Source organism: Giraffa tippelskirchi, chromosome 5 (assembly GCF_054371585.1).
Source record: "Giraffa tippelskirchi isolate mGirTip1 chromosome 5, T2T-mGirTip1v1.2.pri, whole genome shotgun sequence".
Classification (NCBI taxonomy): Eukaryota; Metazoa; Chordata; class Mammalia; order Artiodactyla; family Giraffidae; genus Giraffa; species Giraffa tippelskirchi.
Genome location: NC_137279.1, coordinates 153,950,291 through 153,970,390, shown reverse-complemented (window position 1 = coordinate 153,970,390; position 20,100 = coordinate 153,950,291). Strand labels below are relative to the sequence as shown.

The window sequence follows — 20,100 nt, the reverse complement described above, 5'->3', positions numbered from 1 at the left end:
AAGCACTGTTTGTAGAGGGGTGGGAAGCAGAAGGACCAGATATACCCCAGGAACGTGATCTCCAGAAATGCCACCTGTTCAACAATTTTAAAAGCAATATGCTTATACGGGGTGTTTAACACCATAATTGAGACAGAATAAGAGACACAGATGCATAGAACAATTTTATGGACTCTGAGGGAGAAGGTGAGGGTGGGACGTTCTCGGAGAATAACATTGAAACATGTATATTATCATATGTGAAACAACATCATTCCATGTTCGATGCATGAGACAAGAGCTCAGGGCCGGGGCAATGGGATGACCCAGAGGGATGGGATGGGGAGGGAGGTGGGTGGGGGGTCCAGGAAGGGGAACACATGTAAACCCATGGCTGATTCATGTCAATGTATGGCAAAAACTATTACAATATTGTAAAGTAATTAGCCCCCAACTAAAATAAATAAATTTATAAAAAAAAAAAAAAAGAAATTTTCACTGCTAGTGAAAGCAGTATGTAAGCAAGACTGTGACATGAGTGAAAAATGGAAGTGTTAGTCACTCAGTCCTATCTGACTGTGACCCAATGGACTGTAACTTACCAGGCTCCTCTGTCCAAACTCTCCAGGCAAGAATACTGGAGTGGGTTGACATTTTCCCTTCTCCAGGGGATCTTCCTGACCCAGGGATAGAACCTGGGTCTCCTGCATTGCAGGCAGATTCTTTACCACCTGAGCCACCAGAACATGAGTGAGCAAGGTAATAAAAAGTAGTGCCACATCTCTCCCCTCCCCCAGCCCCTTTAAGATAGCTGGGAGATAAATCAACTTGCTACCAACATGCTGATGATGGTGACCACTCCACCTTTGACCTCTTGTTGCCTTACCAGCTAGCAGTGGAATGGTAAGATTTCACTACAAGGAGAGAAGGGAGGAGGTGCTGGCAGAACTCTGCACTTAGACTCCTGTGTGGCAGGACAGCATCTCTGGTGAAGAGCAGCGTCTTCTGTGTTCTGTGTGGTTAGTCCTGAGCTCCTGCCTGCAGGATGCTTACACCTTGATTTCTCCTATTTTTATCTCAGCTCCAGGACTGTTATCTCAATCTGTCCATCTAAAGAACTAGTCTTTATTTTTAGGGAAAAGTATTAATATTTCAAGAGTAATTTTTAAAAACAGGAGACATGAAACTAACCAAGCAAAAACTCAGTGGTTTCTTTTGAGTATCAGATTTTGATGTTTTATCTAAGATAAAACAGAGTATTGAGGCCAAATTCTTTTTTGGAAGGCCCTTCTTAAAAATTCTGTTTTCTGTGTAACATTTAAAGGCTAAATTTAGAATTTAGTGTTTACTTAATGAATCCCTTACAGAACAGTTATACTTGAGAGAAAAGAAAATTGATAAAGGTAATTTTTTGCTGTACTATTTCTTCTTCACCTGCAGAGTTGTATACTCAAAGTCAGGAAGTTCTAAAGTGTCTTTAGATTCTAAGGTATCCTAGAATCTTTAAGTTCTAAGGTATCTAATTTAAAAATATAGTTAGTTCAAAGACATTTCAGAGAAGAACATTAGTGAACACGGTCATTTGTGTTTTAAATTTAAAAGACTTTTTAAAGTCATTTTTAAACACTTTAGTACATTTTGGAGCTACCATAAGAAACGTATTTTACATGGTCACCCTGTTTGCAAACATTGACCACTCACATAACTGAGACCAAGAATTTCATGATATGGTCTTCGTCCTTTCTCCAGGCAACGCACACTTAGTTTTCGTCTTCTATTTCATTTTTGAATGAAGGTTTCACCCTAACAAATTGATTTCATAAACTTCCAGTGGTCTGACTTACAGTTTGAAAAGGAGATGAGAAATAACGCCTCTGTTATTACAATTGAGTGAATTGTTTTAAGTAATATTCTATTTGAGAACCACTATGGGGCAGTGAAAATAAAGACAGACGTCTATTGCATAGTGGAGTGGCTAACTTCATGGAGCTTACCATCTAGTAGGGGTTAACATTACATTGTGATCTGATGAGAAAAGCTGAAAGGAACATTAAAAATGTGTTCATGATAAGCTTTTTGTAAACATCTGTTACATGAGAAAGAAGTGCTGGAGATTTAGTTGTAGTTATCAGTTGTCATGGACATATCAGTTTCTTGATAGTGAAGGTTATCATGAAGACAGATTTGTGACTATTTAGCTCCCAGTTTCTTTACTAAATATTGACAACTTTAGCACAAAAATAAACAAAAAGAAAAAAAAAAGGATCCCAAACTTTTAAGCCAATCCACCTTGTCCCTTTCTTTTCTTCTTTGCTCCCTCCTATCTTTCTCCCCTTGGACACAAAATAATCTGGCTTGAATTATTCTGTTTCTTTTTTATTGTGATGAAATATACATGACAGAATTTACCATTTTGGCCATGTTAAAGTGTATTCAGTACATTCTCAGTGTTGAGTAGCCATCAGCACTATATAGTTCCTGAACTTTCATACCATCCTAGAAGGAAACTCCATACCAACTAGGCAGTCACTCCTCTTTTCCCCTCTTCCTCACCCCTGGCAACTTCTACTCTGTTTTCTATAACAATGAATTTGCCTGCCCTTGATAGTTCACATAAATGGATTCATACACTGGGTGGTTCTTCGTATCTGGCTTCTTTCATTTAGCATAATGTTTTCAAGGTTCATGCATGTTGTAGCATGTATCAGTAATGCATTCCTTTAAATAATATTACATTGTATGGGTACACCACTTTTTTTTTTAATTCATTTGTTCATGGAGAACTGTTTCATTTTAAGGGGGATTTATTCAGAAAATACTTGTAAAGTAAATGATTGGACATGCCTTTAAAAGTTTGATTACATATGTTTAAGGTGGCACCTAAAGGCTTTCAAAGAAATATGATGCTTATTTATAGAAGCTTGAGTATGATAAAAAGTACTAAATATCCAGAAGCTCAGGAAATAGTACTGGGTCTGACCTATGGATTTAGGATTCAACTACATATAGATGGAAAATGAAACCATGAATGATCAATGAATGAAATTGCCCCCCAAAGAGCGGATGTAAAGAAAATTAGGACACAATCCAGCAGAACTCTGGGGATCCATGGGTAAAGAACCTCCAATACCCACCCCTAGAGATGATGATAAATAAAACCTAACTCAGGTAAACCCTAAGGCTCATCATTTGCAAAGAAAATACCTTCTACTTTTTCACAAGGCTTGTAAGAAATTTAAATGAGTCAACATATGCAAAGCAGCTGGTACCCAGCCCGTAGTTTGGACCTCATTTTTGGTAATTACAAATATTACTCTATATATTTGTGCTGTCACTATTGTCAGTTTCTGCCTCTTTGCTATTTCATTACCTTGTAACATCATATCCAGGACTACCTATCTTGAAATAAGCTTTCCTATCATCTTAAAAATCAGTCTATTTTTAAATTTTGCTGTTGTAGTTCCCAGACTTGACTAGCTTCTCCCATAATACCAGAGGAGGCTAAAGGAATCTAAATGAGGTGGAGATATGCTGCAGGCACAGGCCAGACTTCCGTGTGCCTGAGCCAGTTCTGCATGCAGGTGGGAGGATGTTCTTAGCTCCATAGCTTGGAAGAGGACTGTCCTAGCCTCAGATCATCAGAACATTAACATTCGTCCTCTTTAGAAATCTTTGTTTAGATGTTGGCAAGGGAAAAGTTAGTTACTTCATTTCTCAAAGACACTTGACTTTTTCCCTTCCATTTTTGGTAAAGAATAATTGACAAAAATTCATGACCCAGCCTAAGGATAATTATACTGTAGAAAATTCACTTTAAAACTTTCATGTAGTTTGGGAGTCAGAAGTGAAAAAAATCATTGGATATAGTGTTTTTTAAGCTTATTATGTTACCAGATGTGGTGTCTTAAGCTTGTTACTACTATAAGATCTTTGACTATCCTTGTTCTCGTTTGAAGAATTTCTTTGGATATTCGTAAAAACTTTTTCTTTTGTATTGGGGTATATCCAATTAACAATGTTGTGATAGTTTCAAGTGAACAGGGTAGGGATTCAGCCATACATATACATGTATCCATTCCCCCTCAAACTCCCCTCCTATCCAGGCTGCCACATAACATTCAGCAGAGTTCCATGTGCTATATAGTAGGTCCTTGTTGGTTATCCATTTTAAATATAGCAGTGTGGAGATGTACATGCTCTTTGAATATTTTTAAATAAACTCTCAAAAGACTTGACCACACCTTTCCATTCACTTTTAGTTCATTTGGTATGATTGTTTCTTCCTGCATCTTCTCAAAGAGCTATTAAGATATGAATAACTTTTATATTTCATATTTTTTTGTCTTTCAGAATTTTCTTTATAGTCTTCTAAATTTCTCACATCTTTCCATCTTTCAAGGGGCAAAAGTTTTCAGTGTTTTCTCTTTTTCAACAATTTGATTTGTTTTGTTTTTCTGGAATGTCACACCTCTGGTGTATTTCTATATATATTCCATATATGAGAATGTGTTCTACATATGGGAAATATGACTTTCACTGAAACTAAAACTACAGAATGGCATTGCATTTTGCAAATATGTGCAAGTTCTTTCATTCCTTGTTGCTGACTGATTTGTTGTAAACTGAGAGATGGAAATACAAAAAAAAAATGTAACTCATATTCATCTACACAATTAAAAGTGATGCTGGCGATGGACTCTGTCTCCTGAAGCCTGAGCCAGAACACTTTTTACTGGAAAATGAACAACTCATGATGTTCATGACCTAGTTCATATTGGCTATTATCCAAATTTGGTGGTCAAAAACAGGACAGAGTCTATGGAAAACTTCTATTGCCTGTTCTGTTACTAATTTAATACAAGAATTACTGGAATTTGTCTGTATTTTCTCATCTGTTTGGTAGGACATGCTATCTCTTATCTCATGGTCAAGTTATAGGAACTAAAGTAATTTGAAAACATAAGATAATAATAGCATTTGCTTTATAATCCTATAAAAACCAATATTGACCAGTGAATATAGCATGCACCGGGACCCCCAAAGCTGAATTAGAAGCATGGAGAAGCCAGTGAAGAGACTTAAAGCCCAAGAAAAATTATAGGAAGAAAATGATAATTTTGTCCCTATAAGGAGATAAGGCAATTAGAGGTGAGAAGTTTCTCACACTCAAAATTAAAAATGACAGAGGGAAGGTATTCCTAAATGTAATGGGTGGATAGTTTAAATGTCAGTAAGTTTTCTATGAACACCTCATGTGGAGCGTAATGGAGAATAGCTTAATGTGGGAGGAGATTTTTTTAAAACAAACATTGACATTTTAAAGACCTAAACCTCTTAAATGGAATGACTGTTCAAATGCAAAATTAGACAAACAGAGGCATTTGGAGATTATATTTGAGTAGTATCTTGAGAGTCAGATAATGAATGACTCAGATCATCCAAGTGGTCTGGGCTGATTCATATGTTTTAGAAGATGACATCAAATCTCTGATTTTGTCAGTGTTTTTCCCTTTGATCCACCTGGAGCATGCATGCATGCTCAGTTGCTTCAGTCACGTTCAGCTCTTTGCAACCCCAAGGACTGTAGCATGCCAGGATCCTCTGTCCATGGGGATTCTCCAGGCAAGAATACTGGAGTGGGTTGCCATGCCCTCCTCCAGGGGATTTTCCCAACCTAGGGATCGTCTTTTGCATTGCAGGTGGATTCTTTACCCACTGAGCCACCTGGGACGCCCAATCGACCTGGTAGTGGTAATCGCTCAGTTGTGTCCGACTCTGCAACCCCACGGACTGTAGCCTGCCAGGTTCTTCTTTCCATGGGGTTCTCCAGGGAAGAATACTGGAGTGGGTAGCCATTTTCTTCTCCAGATAGTGCCACCTGGTAGTGCCAAACAAATTCTGAACATCAGTGACTTTTCCAGATATAATTTGTGAAGAAAAATTTCCAAACCACCAGTAACAAGTCTAAGGTTTTGAATATATAGGCAGTGGTATATCTGAATAAGACTCACTAACATGAGAAATTGGTTTCCCCAATGGCTCAGTGGTAAAGAATCCACCTGCAATGCAGGAGATGCAGGTTTGAACCCTGGGTCAGGAAGATTCCCTGCAGGAGGAAATGGCAGCCCACTCCTGTATTCTTGCCAGGGAAGTCCTATGGATAGAGGTGTCTGACCAGCTACAGTCCATGAGATCAAAGAGTCGGACACGACTGAGAACACACACAACGTGAGAAATGCAAGCCACACAGGTAACTACAGGATGTGTAGGAGATGGGAATCCCAGACAGAACCTTGTTAGGACAAGAATGGAAGATACAAGATTGGGCTTGGTTTATCTAGGATGCAAGGAGGGAGGCTTCTTATTTCAATAGCACCTGAATGATGCTTCTTAGAAGACATCTTAAATCAACAAATATTATCTGGTTCCTGTGTTTGGTGCAGAAGATATAGAGAGCATATCTTTGGCCTCTGTCCTAGAAAGGATTACAGTCTATGAGGGAAACTGACATACGAAATAATAAGTGGAGTAATTTTTTGTATTATAATTCATTGTTGCTATTTAGTTGCTAAGTCAATACATATAAGAGCAAAATTTGAGGGGAGCACAGGACAGTTGGTTTCTGACTACACTAGGATTAGGAGGCCCTCACAGAGGAGGTGGAAGTTGATGGGACCTTGGAAGCAAGTATGCAAGTTCTAAATATCAACAAGATAGGAAAAGCATTTCCGCCAGTGGTAAGGACCCAACAAGGAAGTAAGATGTTGGAGTACAGATGTTGTGGTATGTTCAGAGAATCCAATAAAGCCACCAAACTGAGAAAGTAGAAAAGGATGAATTGGGAATATGGATACAAAGATGTGTCAGGCCAATGTGGCTCTGTCATGTGGTTTACATGATTTCTGTCTTGGAACTATCCTGTTCTCAAGAACACATCTAACCTGAAAATTACTGTTCTAAATCTGTAATTGAATTTTTTGGCAGAGTGCCTATTTGGAGAATGAATAACAAGTCTTAAGAAAAGCTTGCCAACTTTTCTGTACCTGGTCCTGATCTCCTTTCCATTTATTTATATTTGTTAAAAAATAATAATTTTATTTATTTATTTAGTTTTGGCTTCACTGGGTCTTCATTGCTGTGTGGGCTTTTTCTCTAGTTGCAGCAAGCTGGGCCTACTCTCCAAATGCAATTTACAGGCTTCTCATTGCAGTGGCTTCTCTTGTTGGGGAGTATGGGCTCTAGGTGAGAGCTTCAGTAGTTGAGATTCCAGGGCTCTAGAGTACAGGCTCAATAGTTGTGGCAAACAGGCTTAGTTGCACTGCGGCATGAAGGATCTTCCCGAATCAGGGATCGAACCCACATCTCCTGCATTAGCAGGTGGAGTCTTTACCGCTGAGTTACCAGGGAAGCCTCATTTTTACATTCTTACATTGCTTATAGTGCTAAGAGCTTACAGTGCCATGTCCTTGATAAACTCTGTTGAAAAATATGGTAATGAATCATACACACATGCACACACACACACGCATACAAATGAAGAAACTTTCATGGCTTTTTGAACATTCAGATTTAACTAATGTGCTGCAACTTTAAAAATAGTTCACTTGAATGTTGCTAGGAACATTCGAAAATAAACTTCCTGACCTTTTGTTGTTTTCCCACAGGATTGAAAAAACGTACAAGGAAGGCCTTTGGAATACGGAAGAAAGAAAAGGACACTGATTCTACGTATGTACTTGAGGAGAACACCACTGATCAGCATCAGCTGGCGGTGCCCATGTAGGAATGTGGATCTGGTTTGGGCTGCTGTATAGAAGAATAATGAGCCCATTAAACCCCCTTTTTGGCTAGAATCCCTGCAAGAAAGTTAGAAAATGGGAAAATCAATAGTTGTTTAGACACAGTTGAAAAGGAAAAGGGTTATATTGATCTCACACCTTTAGCTTTTCCTTCTGTATATATTTATCCTGCATAAATGTTATCACAAGGTGCAGAGCATTGCCCTATGGCCTTGTCCTCTGATAATTTTTAATTCATGCAAATTGAAGTATCTTTCATATAGCTAAAACAGCTAACATTGGACATGACTACACTGGTAACTAGTACTTAGTTAAATGCTCAGTGAATGGCAGCAGCCACTACTCCTATTACTCGTACAAATTAATATGTGGTAAGTTCCTTTTGAGCAACTAAAAATGGAATTTCCTGGGAAATTCGAGGGTGGAAAAGCTCATATTTAAAGAGATGTTCAGTGAAGTTTCAATGTGGGAGGAGCCTTGAGTTTGATCTTCAAGAAGATGAGGACATGCATTTTATGCAAAGGGAGCAACAGCCAAAACAGAGATGTAGAAAACCCAAGGAGGTCTTCAGGACAAGCTAAACAGGCCAGTCTGCCTGTCGACTGCTGGTAAATGTGATAAGAGGTGAGGCTGAAAAGGTCAGGACTAGATAGGAAGGGCTTTAAGTGCCAGGCTGAGGTGTCTGGGCTTCCTTCCTTAGCCAGTGTACAACCTTGAAGCCTTGAGGCTTCTAAACCAGAGACTGTAAAGGATTGAGGGGTAAAAAGCTATGTTTTGTCTAAATATCAGATGTTAAGTCTCCTGATCTTAACCTTTTCTTTGTGCTTTCTCTTTTAGCGAATAGTTATTTCGTGGAAACTACATTTACTCTATCTAGTCTTGCCAATGTTTTTAAATGATTAAATTAGAAAAATTTCTGAGCATTATACAACTTCCATTATTTCTTAAGAAATTGCCATTTTTGAAAAGTTAAGCAGAATAGGGGATGGTTCATTCAGCAGAGTCAGGAGACCTGGGCTCTGGCTTCAGCTTTGCCAGTAGCTCCACAACCTTAGAATACACTTTCCTCTAATGGGCCTGCATTGACGTTAGAATCTAATTTCCCTAAAAGGCCAGGCACTGTAGTGGTCCGTCTGTCAGTAACATCGTGTCACCTACAATGTGCCACATGCTGTGTGGGATACTATTAGACATTTCTCAGGAGAATGTTGTTAGCAGAAACCAAATCCAGTTTTCTTTGAAGATAGTGTTTGTTTAACTGACTACACATAATCTCTGGTGTGTGAAGAAAACTAAAAAGGATAAAAGCTCCTTCAAAAGGGAAAAGAGGTCAGACAACCTCCCCAGGGTAGGCTGAGCTATTTGCCTTTGGAAGAGCAAAGGAAGAGCACTGCTCTTCCATCACCACTTCTACAATCATGAAAATGAGAAAGTTACTCCTCACAGTTTTGGGTAGATGGCCGACATCTCTCTGAAGTACTCTAATGAGACATTTGCTTGTAAAATCCCAAGCATCTCTCTTTCACTTCTTATCATCTGAGTGCCCCAGTTTACTTAGGTGATAGCAAATTAGCTATAAACTGGTTCCATCAGCAGTGATGGTCAAAGGACAAGCCATTTAATGTAAGCCTCTGCCTTTCAGGAACCCCCTACTCTCTGATTGGGTCATATATCATTCTTGCAGAAGGCTGGGGAAATATTGTGGCAATGTACTGTCCCTTCAAATTTAGGTAATGCTTATGATAGTCTGCCATCACTGAAACCTTGCTGATGCAAACTGTTTTCAGGGCTGTTGCAACTCCATGAGGGTTGCCAAGCAACCTGCTATGGTAGCTGCAGCTCCAAATTCAGCTGATTGGGTGTCCTTAGATAGAGTGGGGTTAGATCCAGAGCTTCCTGATTTGATCATCATTACAATGGCTGATAGAGGAAAGGAGAGAGCCTGTGCTAAATGCCAGGCTCTGTGCAAGGTGTTTTGTAATGCACTGATATCCTTTTTAATCCTCACAGTAATCCAATAAGGTTAGAAGTAATTTCTCAATTTTAGAGATGAGAAATCAATGCCAAAATGAATTAATTGCTGAAGGCTACCCAGAAAATAAGACATGGAGCCAGTTTTCTAGTCCAAAATCAAGTGCCTATTCTTTTATCACCCAGGAAAAGAAAAAACAGAATAGATGGATAAAATTATAATCAAGACCAATAGGGGGGTTAAAGAGAAAAAGGAGTAGTGGCTAGAGGTAACTGTCATTTTTAAAAACAGAGGCAAAAGGTGCCTGGTAGATGATCAGTTTTAAAATGGAAGTCAGTAAATATAGTAGGTCTGCTGTATTTATTTAAAAACATAAAACTTAATAAGAGAGGATTAGGAAATAAATTGAGGACTTGCCCAATTGTCTGAGGCTGCTAAAATCTCTCTCTACTCCTCATCCTATGTCAGCTTATATTGGTATAAGAACTTTATGCTAGATAACATTTTATGAGTATTTACAATGTTCTAGGCACTATTCCAGGCTCTTCATTTATATTAACTCACTGGATCCTTTAATAGCCCTGTGAGGTATATACTGTTATCACAGCTGTTATGTAGATGAGGAAACTGGAACGCAAAGGGGTGAAGTTCTTGTTCAGTTATGCAGCTAGGAAATCTGAGCTGATTGAACCTGCAGTCTGGTGCTGTAGCTGGTGCTCTCCATCACCATGCTTACTACCACCATACTGGGAAGAACCAGCCTCATTTCCATCAATGGAAAAGACAAAAGATTCAAATAGACACAAACACTGCTATGTACTATTACATTATTCTGATGAAAATGTTTCAAATGCCATCCCTATAGCAGTAATACACATGAAACCAAGTGGCCTCCCATTTAAGATCCCCTTGCATCTATCACCTGCCCCTAAAGACAGCCCCACCAGAATGAGTGCCTCTGGATTTGTCCTACGAAAAAGTTAACAAAATCTCCTTTCTCCTGATCCCTTTAGCAGAGGCTGAAATCCTAGTAAGAAATGTTTGTTTGTTTGTTTTTTCGGTATATAAATCTGATAAGGAAAATTGGCTTTAATGAGTGTGAGTTGGTACTTTTCTCTGTGCTTTCTTGCCACCTGGGTTTATTGTGGTCATAATAACACACTGGATTTACTTGCTTGTCTCAAAAAGCATGTCTTCTTCATCATTTTATCTCCTGAGTTTAGTCTAGTGCCTGGCGCATTATAAGTCACTCAATATTTGTTGAATGAATTATATATAACTCTTCCTATCCTTCTTTCTTAGATGAAATTTCTTTGAACCAACTGTTAGTAATTCTCATAGCTAGCAAATGTCCAAACACCCTCAGGCTCTGTCAACTCCCCTGGTCTTTCAAAATCAGGGTCCTCTCTACTTCTAGCCCCTGTGTCACTGATTCATTCTTGCATCCACATGGAAATGATTAAGAAAAATCATGCACTCCCATCAATGTTTTGTAATCCAAGTAGAATGTTCTGCTAATTTTGAAGGGGGTGTCGGCAGGGAAAGGAATCAAACCTTGAAGCTAAGAAGATGTCCCAGCATATAAAGAACATTTTACTTGGTCCCACCTCCTAAGGAACAGTTCCAACCACACCTGGTGGCTCAGCTGGTAAAGAATCTGCCTGCAATATGGGAGACCTGAGTTCGATCCCTCAGCTGGGAAGATCCCCTGGAGAAGGGAGCAGCTACCCACTCCAGTATTCTGGCCTGGAGAATTCCATGAACTGTATAGTCCATGGAGTCGCAAAGAGTTGGACATGACTAAGGGACTTTCACTTTCATTTTCACTCCACCCAAGCACTTACTAAGGTTTCCTTCCAAACAGTGCAGGTCCTCACCTGAGCATGATTCTGGTCTCCATGTTAATAGAATAATATTTTTCTATCTCCTAATATTAATTAATATTAGAATTAATATTAATTGAAATATTAATATTAGAATTAATATGAGGTTATAAAGTTACAATGACTACCCTTTTACTTCTCCCTTTCGTCTGTTCCTCCAGTTCAGTTTACCAGAGTAACAGTAATACCCTTCCTCTATTGCTATAAAGCCTAACGTGGCTTCAAGTGGGCAGTTTCGTGTTTGTTCCTAGGGTAGAGCCATCATGGAAGAGGGAAAAAACCTGTAACAAACATTTTTGAAGACTTAGTATGTGTTGGGAGTCATTATAAATTCTTTATATACTTATCATATTTAAACTGACTTGAGAGGTTAAGTAATTTGTCCAAGATCAGAGAATTAGTAAATAATGGAGTCGGAACACCTAGATTCATCCTTCTCTGAAGACCTTATTCTTAAACACTGTAGCCTAGCATTACTATGGATTAAGTACTCTGGACTTTAGTCATCAAAGTGAACCATTTAGTAAAATTGCTCTTCATTTCCTGCCCTCCTGCAATCAAAGGAGCAGTAAATATAGAAAGATGGAAGAAAATAGAGATTCTCAAAGTGACTTGAAAAATACCATAGAAGTTCCTTCTTATAAGGGGAAATTCAAGACCACTTACAGGGAGAAGATGAGAGAAACAAATCGATTGGCATTTCTGGTGGTAGTTTTAAATGGAAGCCGATTAAATGGGACAGCTCTTACTGAATTCTCCTCTCACAAGTGGGCAAGACACTGCACCAACAACTTGTGCCTTTTGGATTTCAATTTTTAATGAATCTCTCCCTCCCACATACATGTACACACACACCACACTGAAATATCATTCAACCAGTTTGTTTTGATTAGCTTTCATTAGCCAGGTTTACTGGGGTGGGAACTGGCTAGAGGTGGTTAATGACTCTTATTGTTGTACTTGAGTCTGTGTAGCAAGAATGATTCATTTTCCTAATAGCTACTAATTTCTTTTTGTTACAGAGGTTCACCAGATAGAGATGGAATTGTAAGTATTTAAATGACCATTTTTAGTAGGTTTGCATTTCAACCTATGCTAGTTTAAATTTCTTAAAGCCCCGTTTCATTTTTTTTTTCCTGCAGGGGGAAAAAATGAGCTTAATTGACTTTTCAGACCTCTTACTATTGTAATTTTTTGTAGTAATTGCACGGGACATAAATACAGTCTTGGTCAAGTTAAACTTATTTATTGCATTCGCCTAAAACCTTGCCCCAGCGCAGGCAAGGCAACCAGTCATCAATATGATGTGTCAAAAGTCAGACAGTTCCTGCAGGGGCTGCTACCATCAACTGTTATTTCATTTCCAATTTAATGACATAAGAGCTCATTATATGAGAATGCTTTTCTCCAACAGAGGCCACAAAGTCCATAATGGAGCTGAGATCCAATAAAATTGAAAGAAGCTTTTCCCTTTTGGCAGTTGAGCTGCAGATACATTTTCTGTATTAAATTCATAAGTAGGAAATGGTCTTGAAACCACTTATGCCTGAATTTACAGCCTGGAGGAGGAAAATGTGTCCACCGGTTTAAGAGTTAACAGGAACTCTGATTCCTTGCTGGTCACCAGATTTCTTGCTTTTTTAGAGAAGTCGGTGGTGCATGAGCTTGGATTTATCCAAGTAGTCCTGATGACAGGCTGCACCAACTTCTAAAATGACTTCCTTCAAAGCTGAATCAGATGCCTATTCAGAAGGTTCAAAAGAACAGCTGTTACTGAAGGAGGAAAAAAAGGGACTCACATTAGGCTCATTGGGCTGGAGTGGGAACTAAAATAAACCTGATAGATAATTTTTTTTTTGAAAAATCACCCTTTATAATATTAGACCTAAATTGGGGTGTTAATTGCAGCTATGGTAGGAGTTTTTCTCCCACATTTAACTCAAGGTTCTTAGCTTTGGGGTGCCTTTTGCATTCATGTAGTTCTCTCCATGAAATGTTAAGGAAGTAGACTGAAATTTATCAGACATTGGGTAACACTATAATCAAGGCTCTATTCAGCAGGGGAAAAAAAAGACCCAGAAGACTCAGCTTCTCCTCACCTCTTGCTTCTGGCTCAGAGCCCTCTCGTTAACTCTGTCTCAGGTACTCTGCTTCTGTGTCTTCTCTTTGCTTCTGTCTCAGTCCCCTCGCTGAGTTCTCTTGTCCCCTTCATTCTCACCCTTGCAAGGCTCTGTTAGCTAGTCTCTGCTTTCCCTCCCTGATGCTCCCAGGCTGGTTTGCTGACTCTTGCTTCTCTCCCTCTGGCACCCTCAGTCTTGTCCATTTTGTTCTCACTCTAAAGCTCCTTCCACCCCTCCGGTCATTGTCTCTGAAGCCCCACTGCTGTCTCAGTTCTCTGCTCTTCCAGGGACCCCCTGTTTACATCTTGAGTAGAACATGCCCCTGGTACCTGGCACAGCACTGGTGTGTAACAAGTGGCTCTGAGTATGTGCTGTGTCCGTAAGCCCAGCTGTGATTCTGCAGACTCGCCCACCCTAAGGCAAGGCTTCATCCCTGAGTTCCCCAAGCCCTCCCTCCATCATTGCCACCATGCCCAGTCACATCAAGTTATTTACCAGCAGACACGCCCTCTTTGTTCCTTAATTGTAAATGCCACAAATATATCACTGGTCATCATTTTAGAAAAGAGGAGTTATTTAATTTTGATTTCTCAAGAAATAATACAAACCTGTTTGGAAGATAGGCTGCATTCAGAATAAATTCATGTTCTCAGAGTATACAGCTTCTTAGGTAATTGGACATTGTTAGCCAGCTGCTTATTTTACCACTTGGAAATGTGCCTCCAGTTTTCACCACATACTGTGGGCACCAAATTTTGAGAACACCTTCTCAAACTAGTTGCTATAGAAGTCCAAAATTTCTATTTGCATTCAGTCCCTGGAAATCTCAACCTGATTTTCTTTCAAACTCAGACTGATTTCTTTAAGACCTTATGTCAGTGGAGCCAGTCCACTTTTACATGGCTGAGTAAGCTTTAAAGTGATTTATTTTTGAATATCTGAAGTTGAAATTTATGGTTTCACTAATGTGGTTCTACAAACTATAGGTAGTGGTGTACCGACTTCATGCTTATGAATCACTTTGTCAACACAGGAGTTACACAGCAGGTTTAACTGTTTAAATTCAGTTTCTGCAAATCCAGTGAAGCCCATCTTTGGTGACAAGGCTTTTGAGGTTTTGTCTACAGAGGCTCTGTAGCTGGGCTGCATGTAGCAAGATGGGCTTGCCTTGCTCTCCACTGATCGAATATGCCCACTCCTGGCCAAGCTGTCTGTCTCCAAGTTTGAGGCTTTAGGCATCTGTGTGGCAATGCAGTCTGACCCAGAGACAAACTCTGACTTGTTCAGGATACACTGAGTTTCTCCTAAGCAGTTCAGATTTCCATCCACACCTAGACTGGGGGACTGGATGTCAACGGTCATTGCTATGAGGAGATCTCAGCTCATCCTGAACACGTGTGCGGGAAAGGGTCCAGATTGGGAGCTGGCAGCTGTGTGTGCTCTGTGTCTTGATGTCTCCCCAGAAGGCTATGATCCAGGGAAATATGCAGTGCAGCTAGCCTTTTCAGACTGCCATTAGAAATACAACTATTTTTATTCAGTCTCTGGTGTGTCCCAGTGTTTTTTCTCTACCTGTAAATTAAGTGCTGGCTGAATGAGGACTGGATTCATATCAGCCCTGGTGCCTGGGACACCTCTTTCCCCCTCTCCCTTCTTCTCCTGGCCTAGCCACACTGGCCTGCTGAATAGAGCCTCATTATGGGCCCCAAAGTCCACTCTTTGCTTTGAGAACCCTGCCAAGATTGGTAGGCCCTCCAATTTGGCCTAGATGTTGTTTCTTCTATGGTATGTTTGCTGACTCCGTGTGATTCTTTATATGTGTCTTGAAGAACAAACAGATCCTTTAACAACTTTTTTCTACATGAAAACAATCAATTCCAGCAGCCCAGCCCACATGAACCACCCTACAATAACAAAGCAGAGTGCGCGCGTGAAGGAGGAAAAAAAGTTTCGGTAAGGAAACAGATTTTAGTTTAAAATTTCCAAGGGGTTGTAGAAACAGTGAGTAAAATCCCAATTTGAAATTTGAAAACACAAAAGCATTTAAGACTCCTTGTAGATAGTATTTCCCAATACTGGGGCCAATTTTTAAATCAACTATATAGATTGTATATGTTGGTGTCTGAATATACTTTTGAAAAGTGATCAGGCATAAGAGACATGCCTATGTCTTACACAAAGGACAGCAATTCAGATTTTTAAAAGAATCTGCTATCTGTAAGAAAACTTTGGCTATAATATAAACACATTATACAAATTGAGTAGCCATTTACTAGGGTCAGCACTATCTAAGTAACATCAGGAATTTGGCAGGACCTGGGCCTGTGGGACCTAAGGTACTTGACAGTGGACTTGGGGTGCTGATCCTGGTGGCCCAGACTATACAACAATGATAGCTGTGTTGTTCAAAATGGTGGCCACATGTGGCTATTTAAAATTCAGTTCCTCACTTAATGGCCATAAACAGATGAATGGATAAATATATATTGCATATATACAATGGAATATTAATCATAAAAAATGATAAAATAGTACCATTTACATCAACATGGATAGATCTAGAGATTATCATACTGAAGGAAGTAAGGCAGACAAAGATGAACATCATATTATATGATATCACTTATATGTGAAATCTAAAACAAAAAAAAGATACAAATGAACCCATTTATAAAACAAAAATAAACTCACAGACATAGAAAACAAGCATGTTTATCAAGGAAAACGCCAAGGGAGGAAGGTATAAATTGGGAATTTCAGATTAATAGGTATACACTACTATATGTAAAATAATAAACAACAAGGACCTACTTTATAGCACAGGGAAGTATATTCAGTATCTTGTAATAACCTATAATGGGAAAGAATATGTGTATATATATATATATATATACACGTGTGTGTGTATATATATAATTGAATCACTTTGCTGTATACCTGAAACATTATAAAGCAGCTATACTTCAGTTCAATAAATACCTATTTTTTTAATTTTTAAAAATAAAATGAGATTCAATTCTTCAGTGACACTTGCCACATTTTAAGCACTCCATAGCTAGTTGCCATCATATTGGACAACACACATACGGAATATTTACTTCTTCACAGATAGTTCTACTGGATAGTGCTATTCTATAGGGCTATTTACAAAGTGAGACAAGTCTATCTCAATGGCAAAAACATAATATTTAGGCAGTATTTCACATATCTTTAATACTTCTCACCAAAGAGCACAATGTGGCCATGATCTGACCTTGGAAAAGAGGAGCATCCACAATTAAAATTAAGAACGTTGATGAATGTATAATTGAACACAATTTTACTACTCTTATTCATCTAACCAATCACATTATCTGAGAAGAGATAATAAGCTTGACCAAAGTAAAATACCTATTAAAACATGATCAATATTGCATCAGTCTTGATTATCTTTAAATAACAGTCATATATTCAAGTTTTAGAAGTGATTCATGTGAATTGTGGATTTTAGAAAATATAGAAAAAAATTTTAAAAATACATACTTGATACTCCAAGAGAAAAATTACTGTTTATATTGAATATATTGGTGAATAGCCAACATTGCTCTAAATATTAAGCCTAATTTTTACATATTTCCCCACTTAAATTTGGAGAAGGAAATGGCAACCCACTCCAGTGTTCTTGCCTGGAGAATCCCGGGGACGGGGGAGCCTGGTGGGCTGCCGTCCATGGGGTCTCACAGAGTCGGACACGACTGAAGCGACTTAGCAGCAGCAGCAGCCACTTAAATTACATTCTTCCATGGTTTTACACTGTTTTCCAATTGAAAATCAATAAAGCCATTACCTCCATATCATCACTATGAGCTGCTTAAATTGTTAAACTGGGAGAATTTCTTCCTTAGAGTTCTACCAGGAGAATTTCAACCAGCTCTAACTTGATAATTTCCACTTGCAAAATCAAATATATTTGTAAGAATTCACTAGTGTGAATGAAGCTAAATTGCTAATTTCTCTAATAGAGCTGTGTATATATATGTGTGTGTATGTGTGTTTTTAATATCAACCCAAAAGAATGTACTATTATGATTTGTTGTTTGTGTTTAGTATTTATGTTTAAAGTGTTCTTATTTTAAAAGAAATTTCTTTTTATAGGCTTTGCTTTCTCTTTATCACAATCTTCCTTTGGTTTCCATGGAAACTGAGAAACTTTCCCTCAGCCCAGATCTAGAAAATTCAAAAAATTGAGGAACTTTTGTATTCCTAATATTGTCAGTAAAGAAATACACACACTCATTTTGTCTTTGTTCAGCTGAACCTATCAACTATCTTGGTCTTGAAGGGCTTTGGTTACAGAGATGAGCTTATCATGGAAGCAAACATCTGTAGAACTTTGAAAATTTTGAACTCAGTAGTTTATCTAATCTCTTTGGTTTTTAGATAGCAATTCTTTGTAATAAAGAATTAAGGACTAAAAGATCTATTAATAGGATTATACTGATCACAGAGTTTGTAAGTTTAGTTTTTTGAGATCAGCTTAGTTCATTTGATTTCCCATTACTCTAAATTACATTTGTATTTTGAATTTATTATATATATGCTTTATAAGGGGGATTTGGAGAATTTTGCAATGAAAACATATGCAAACATTGGTAAAGTAGAAATTTTAAAAGAAAACCAATGGGATGGGGAGGGAGGTGGGTGGGGGGTCCAGGAAGGGGAACACATGTAAACCCATGGCTGATTCATGTCAATGTATGGCAAAAACTATTACAATATTGTAAAGTAATTAGCTCCCAACTAAAATAAATAAATTTATAAAAAAAAAAATAAAAAAAAAATAATAAAAGAAAACCAGTATGACAAAAAGGAAGTAAGAACCATGCCATTCACCACGAGAGATTATTTATTATAAGATAGCATGTTCTCAAAAGTAGCTTCATAGCTTATACAGGTGCAAAGTTGATGTGGCAAGTTTTTAAAACAACCTTCATTCAAATAGCAAAGAATATTATTGAAGCACTAATTCAATGAAGGCAATTCTGTGAGAACCTTAAAATGATGTAGTCTGATTAAGCATATAATCTTTGTCAGGAGCAAGACAAAAAAGAGGGATATGGGGCATGGGCCCTTTGTCCCAGTGTGTTGGTTGGTGGAGGCAGGACAGAATTTGTGCATTTGGAAGTTCTAGTGCAGTGTTGGTATGTGGGAAGAGATGGGAAAATAATGGACACATTATCTATTCCTCACACACTATTTCCCCTCACTCAACTACTGCTAGTTCTTAGAGTGCCCAATCAACGTGCAGTATCAGTCAATGATGATGTTACTAGGTTACCTCTGATTTGGATTTTTAGTGGTCCTGCATGCATAGATGAAAAGGTTTCTTCTCCTACCTACTTGTCAAATGGTGTCAGCTGTTAACCTTGTAGCTCAACCGGCCTTCATTTGTCATTGTAGCTCAACCAGCCTTCATTTGTGATTGCAAAATTAGGTGTCCTGTCCTCAAGCCTGATTCATCAGCATCCAATGTGCGTTGTTGTGAGATCCACAAGTGCTCAGTGACATATTGTCGCTCTATGTGCTAACAACAGGAATGTTGTTGAATGGACTCTCCATTACCAACCTCATCTGTGTTTTTATCCTTTGCTCACGAGAAATAGAGAATCCTAGAAATTTCAGTTTGAATGACACCACATCCTTGCTCAAGTTCTCATGGCCATACATGTCACAGCAGTACCAGGTCCAAAAATAGAACTTTAAGATAATTCTGAGAGAATAATGCGGATACCCAGTCCTCTCATAATGATGTGTGCTCATGGAGGCCTAGGATGCATGGATGATAGAAATCCACAATTAATCCTCAAATTGTCTTTTAGTAATTTCATAAGAAAAGTCACTTGAAAAGAACATTAACACTATTTTTTAATACTTAGAGTCTGAGTTAACTAATTTGAATCTGATTCCCTTTATATTTTATCAAGGGTGTTTAGGAAAACTTGAGTCAGTGTTAGAAAAGCTGAAAGAAGAAGAATTAATGACTTGGATGAATATTCTCTGGATATGTTGGAAACAACTGTGTATGAGAATAACATGGGTCAAAATATTTCTATTTAAATATGTACATATTGAATACATATGGTTATATCCTCTGAGGTATAGAGGATTAAATAATACATAAGGGCTGCTGATTCTTTAGTAATTATATAACATTTGAGTAGCTAGTTGTTAATATCCCTATGCATATCCTACAGTCTTTCGTGAAGTAAGTGTGTAAGTTCTTTTAGGCAGTGTCATGGCAACTCAATTTACCATCCAGTTACACCAATGTGGTTGCTTAATAGGCTGCTCTAATGTGTCTTTCCAGT

The 20,100-nt window shown here is 38.3% G+C and overlaps 1 protein-coding gene across 21 annotated transcripts in view; it reads left to right on the top strand.

Annotated features, from left to right (window-relative positions):
• Window positions 1-20,100, top strand: part of SGIP1 (SH3GL interacting endocytic adaptor 1) — a 233,782-nt gene that overhangs the window by 94,667 nt on the left and 119,015 nt on the right. For 14 of the 21 annotated variants that reach the window (XM_081490832.1, XM_081490827.1, XM_081490816.1 and 11 more), the window contains exons 3-5: window positions 7,644-7,707; window positions 12,656-12,680; window positions 15,635-15,706. In XM_081490832.1, coding sequence (XP_081346958.1) covers window positions 7,644-7,707; window positions 12,656-12,680; window positions 15,635-15,706 — 161 coding nt within the window. The remainder of the gene's footprint in view (window positions 1-7,643; window positions 7,708-12,655; window positions 12,681-15,634; window positions 15,707-20,100) is intronic. The other 7 variants (XM_081490837.1, XM_081490835.1, XM_081490822.1 and 4 more) reach the window with 2 other exon arrangements.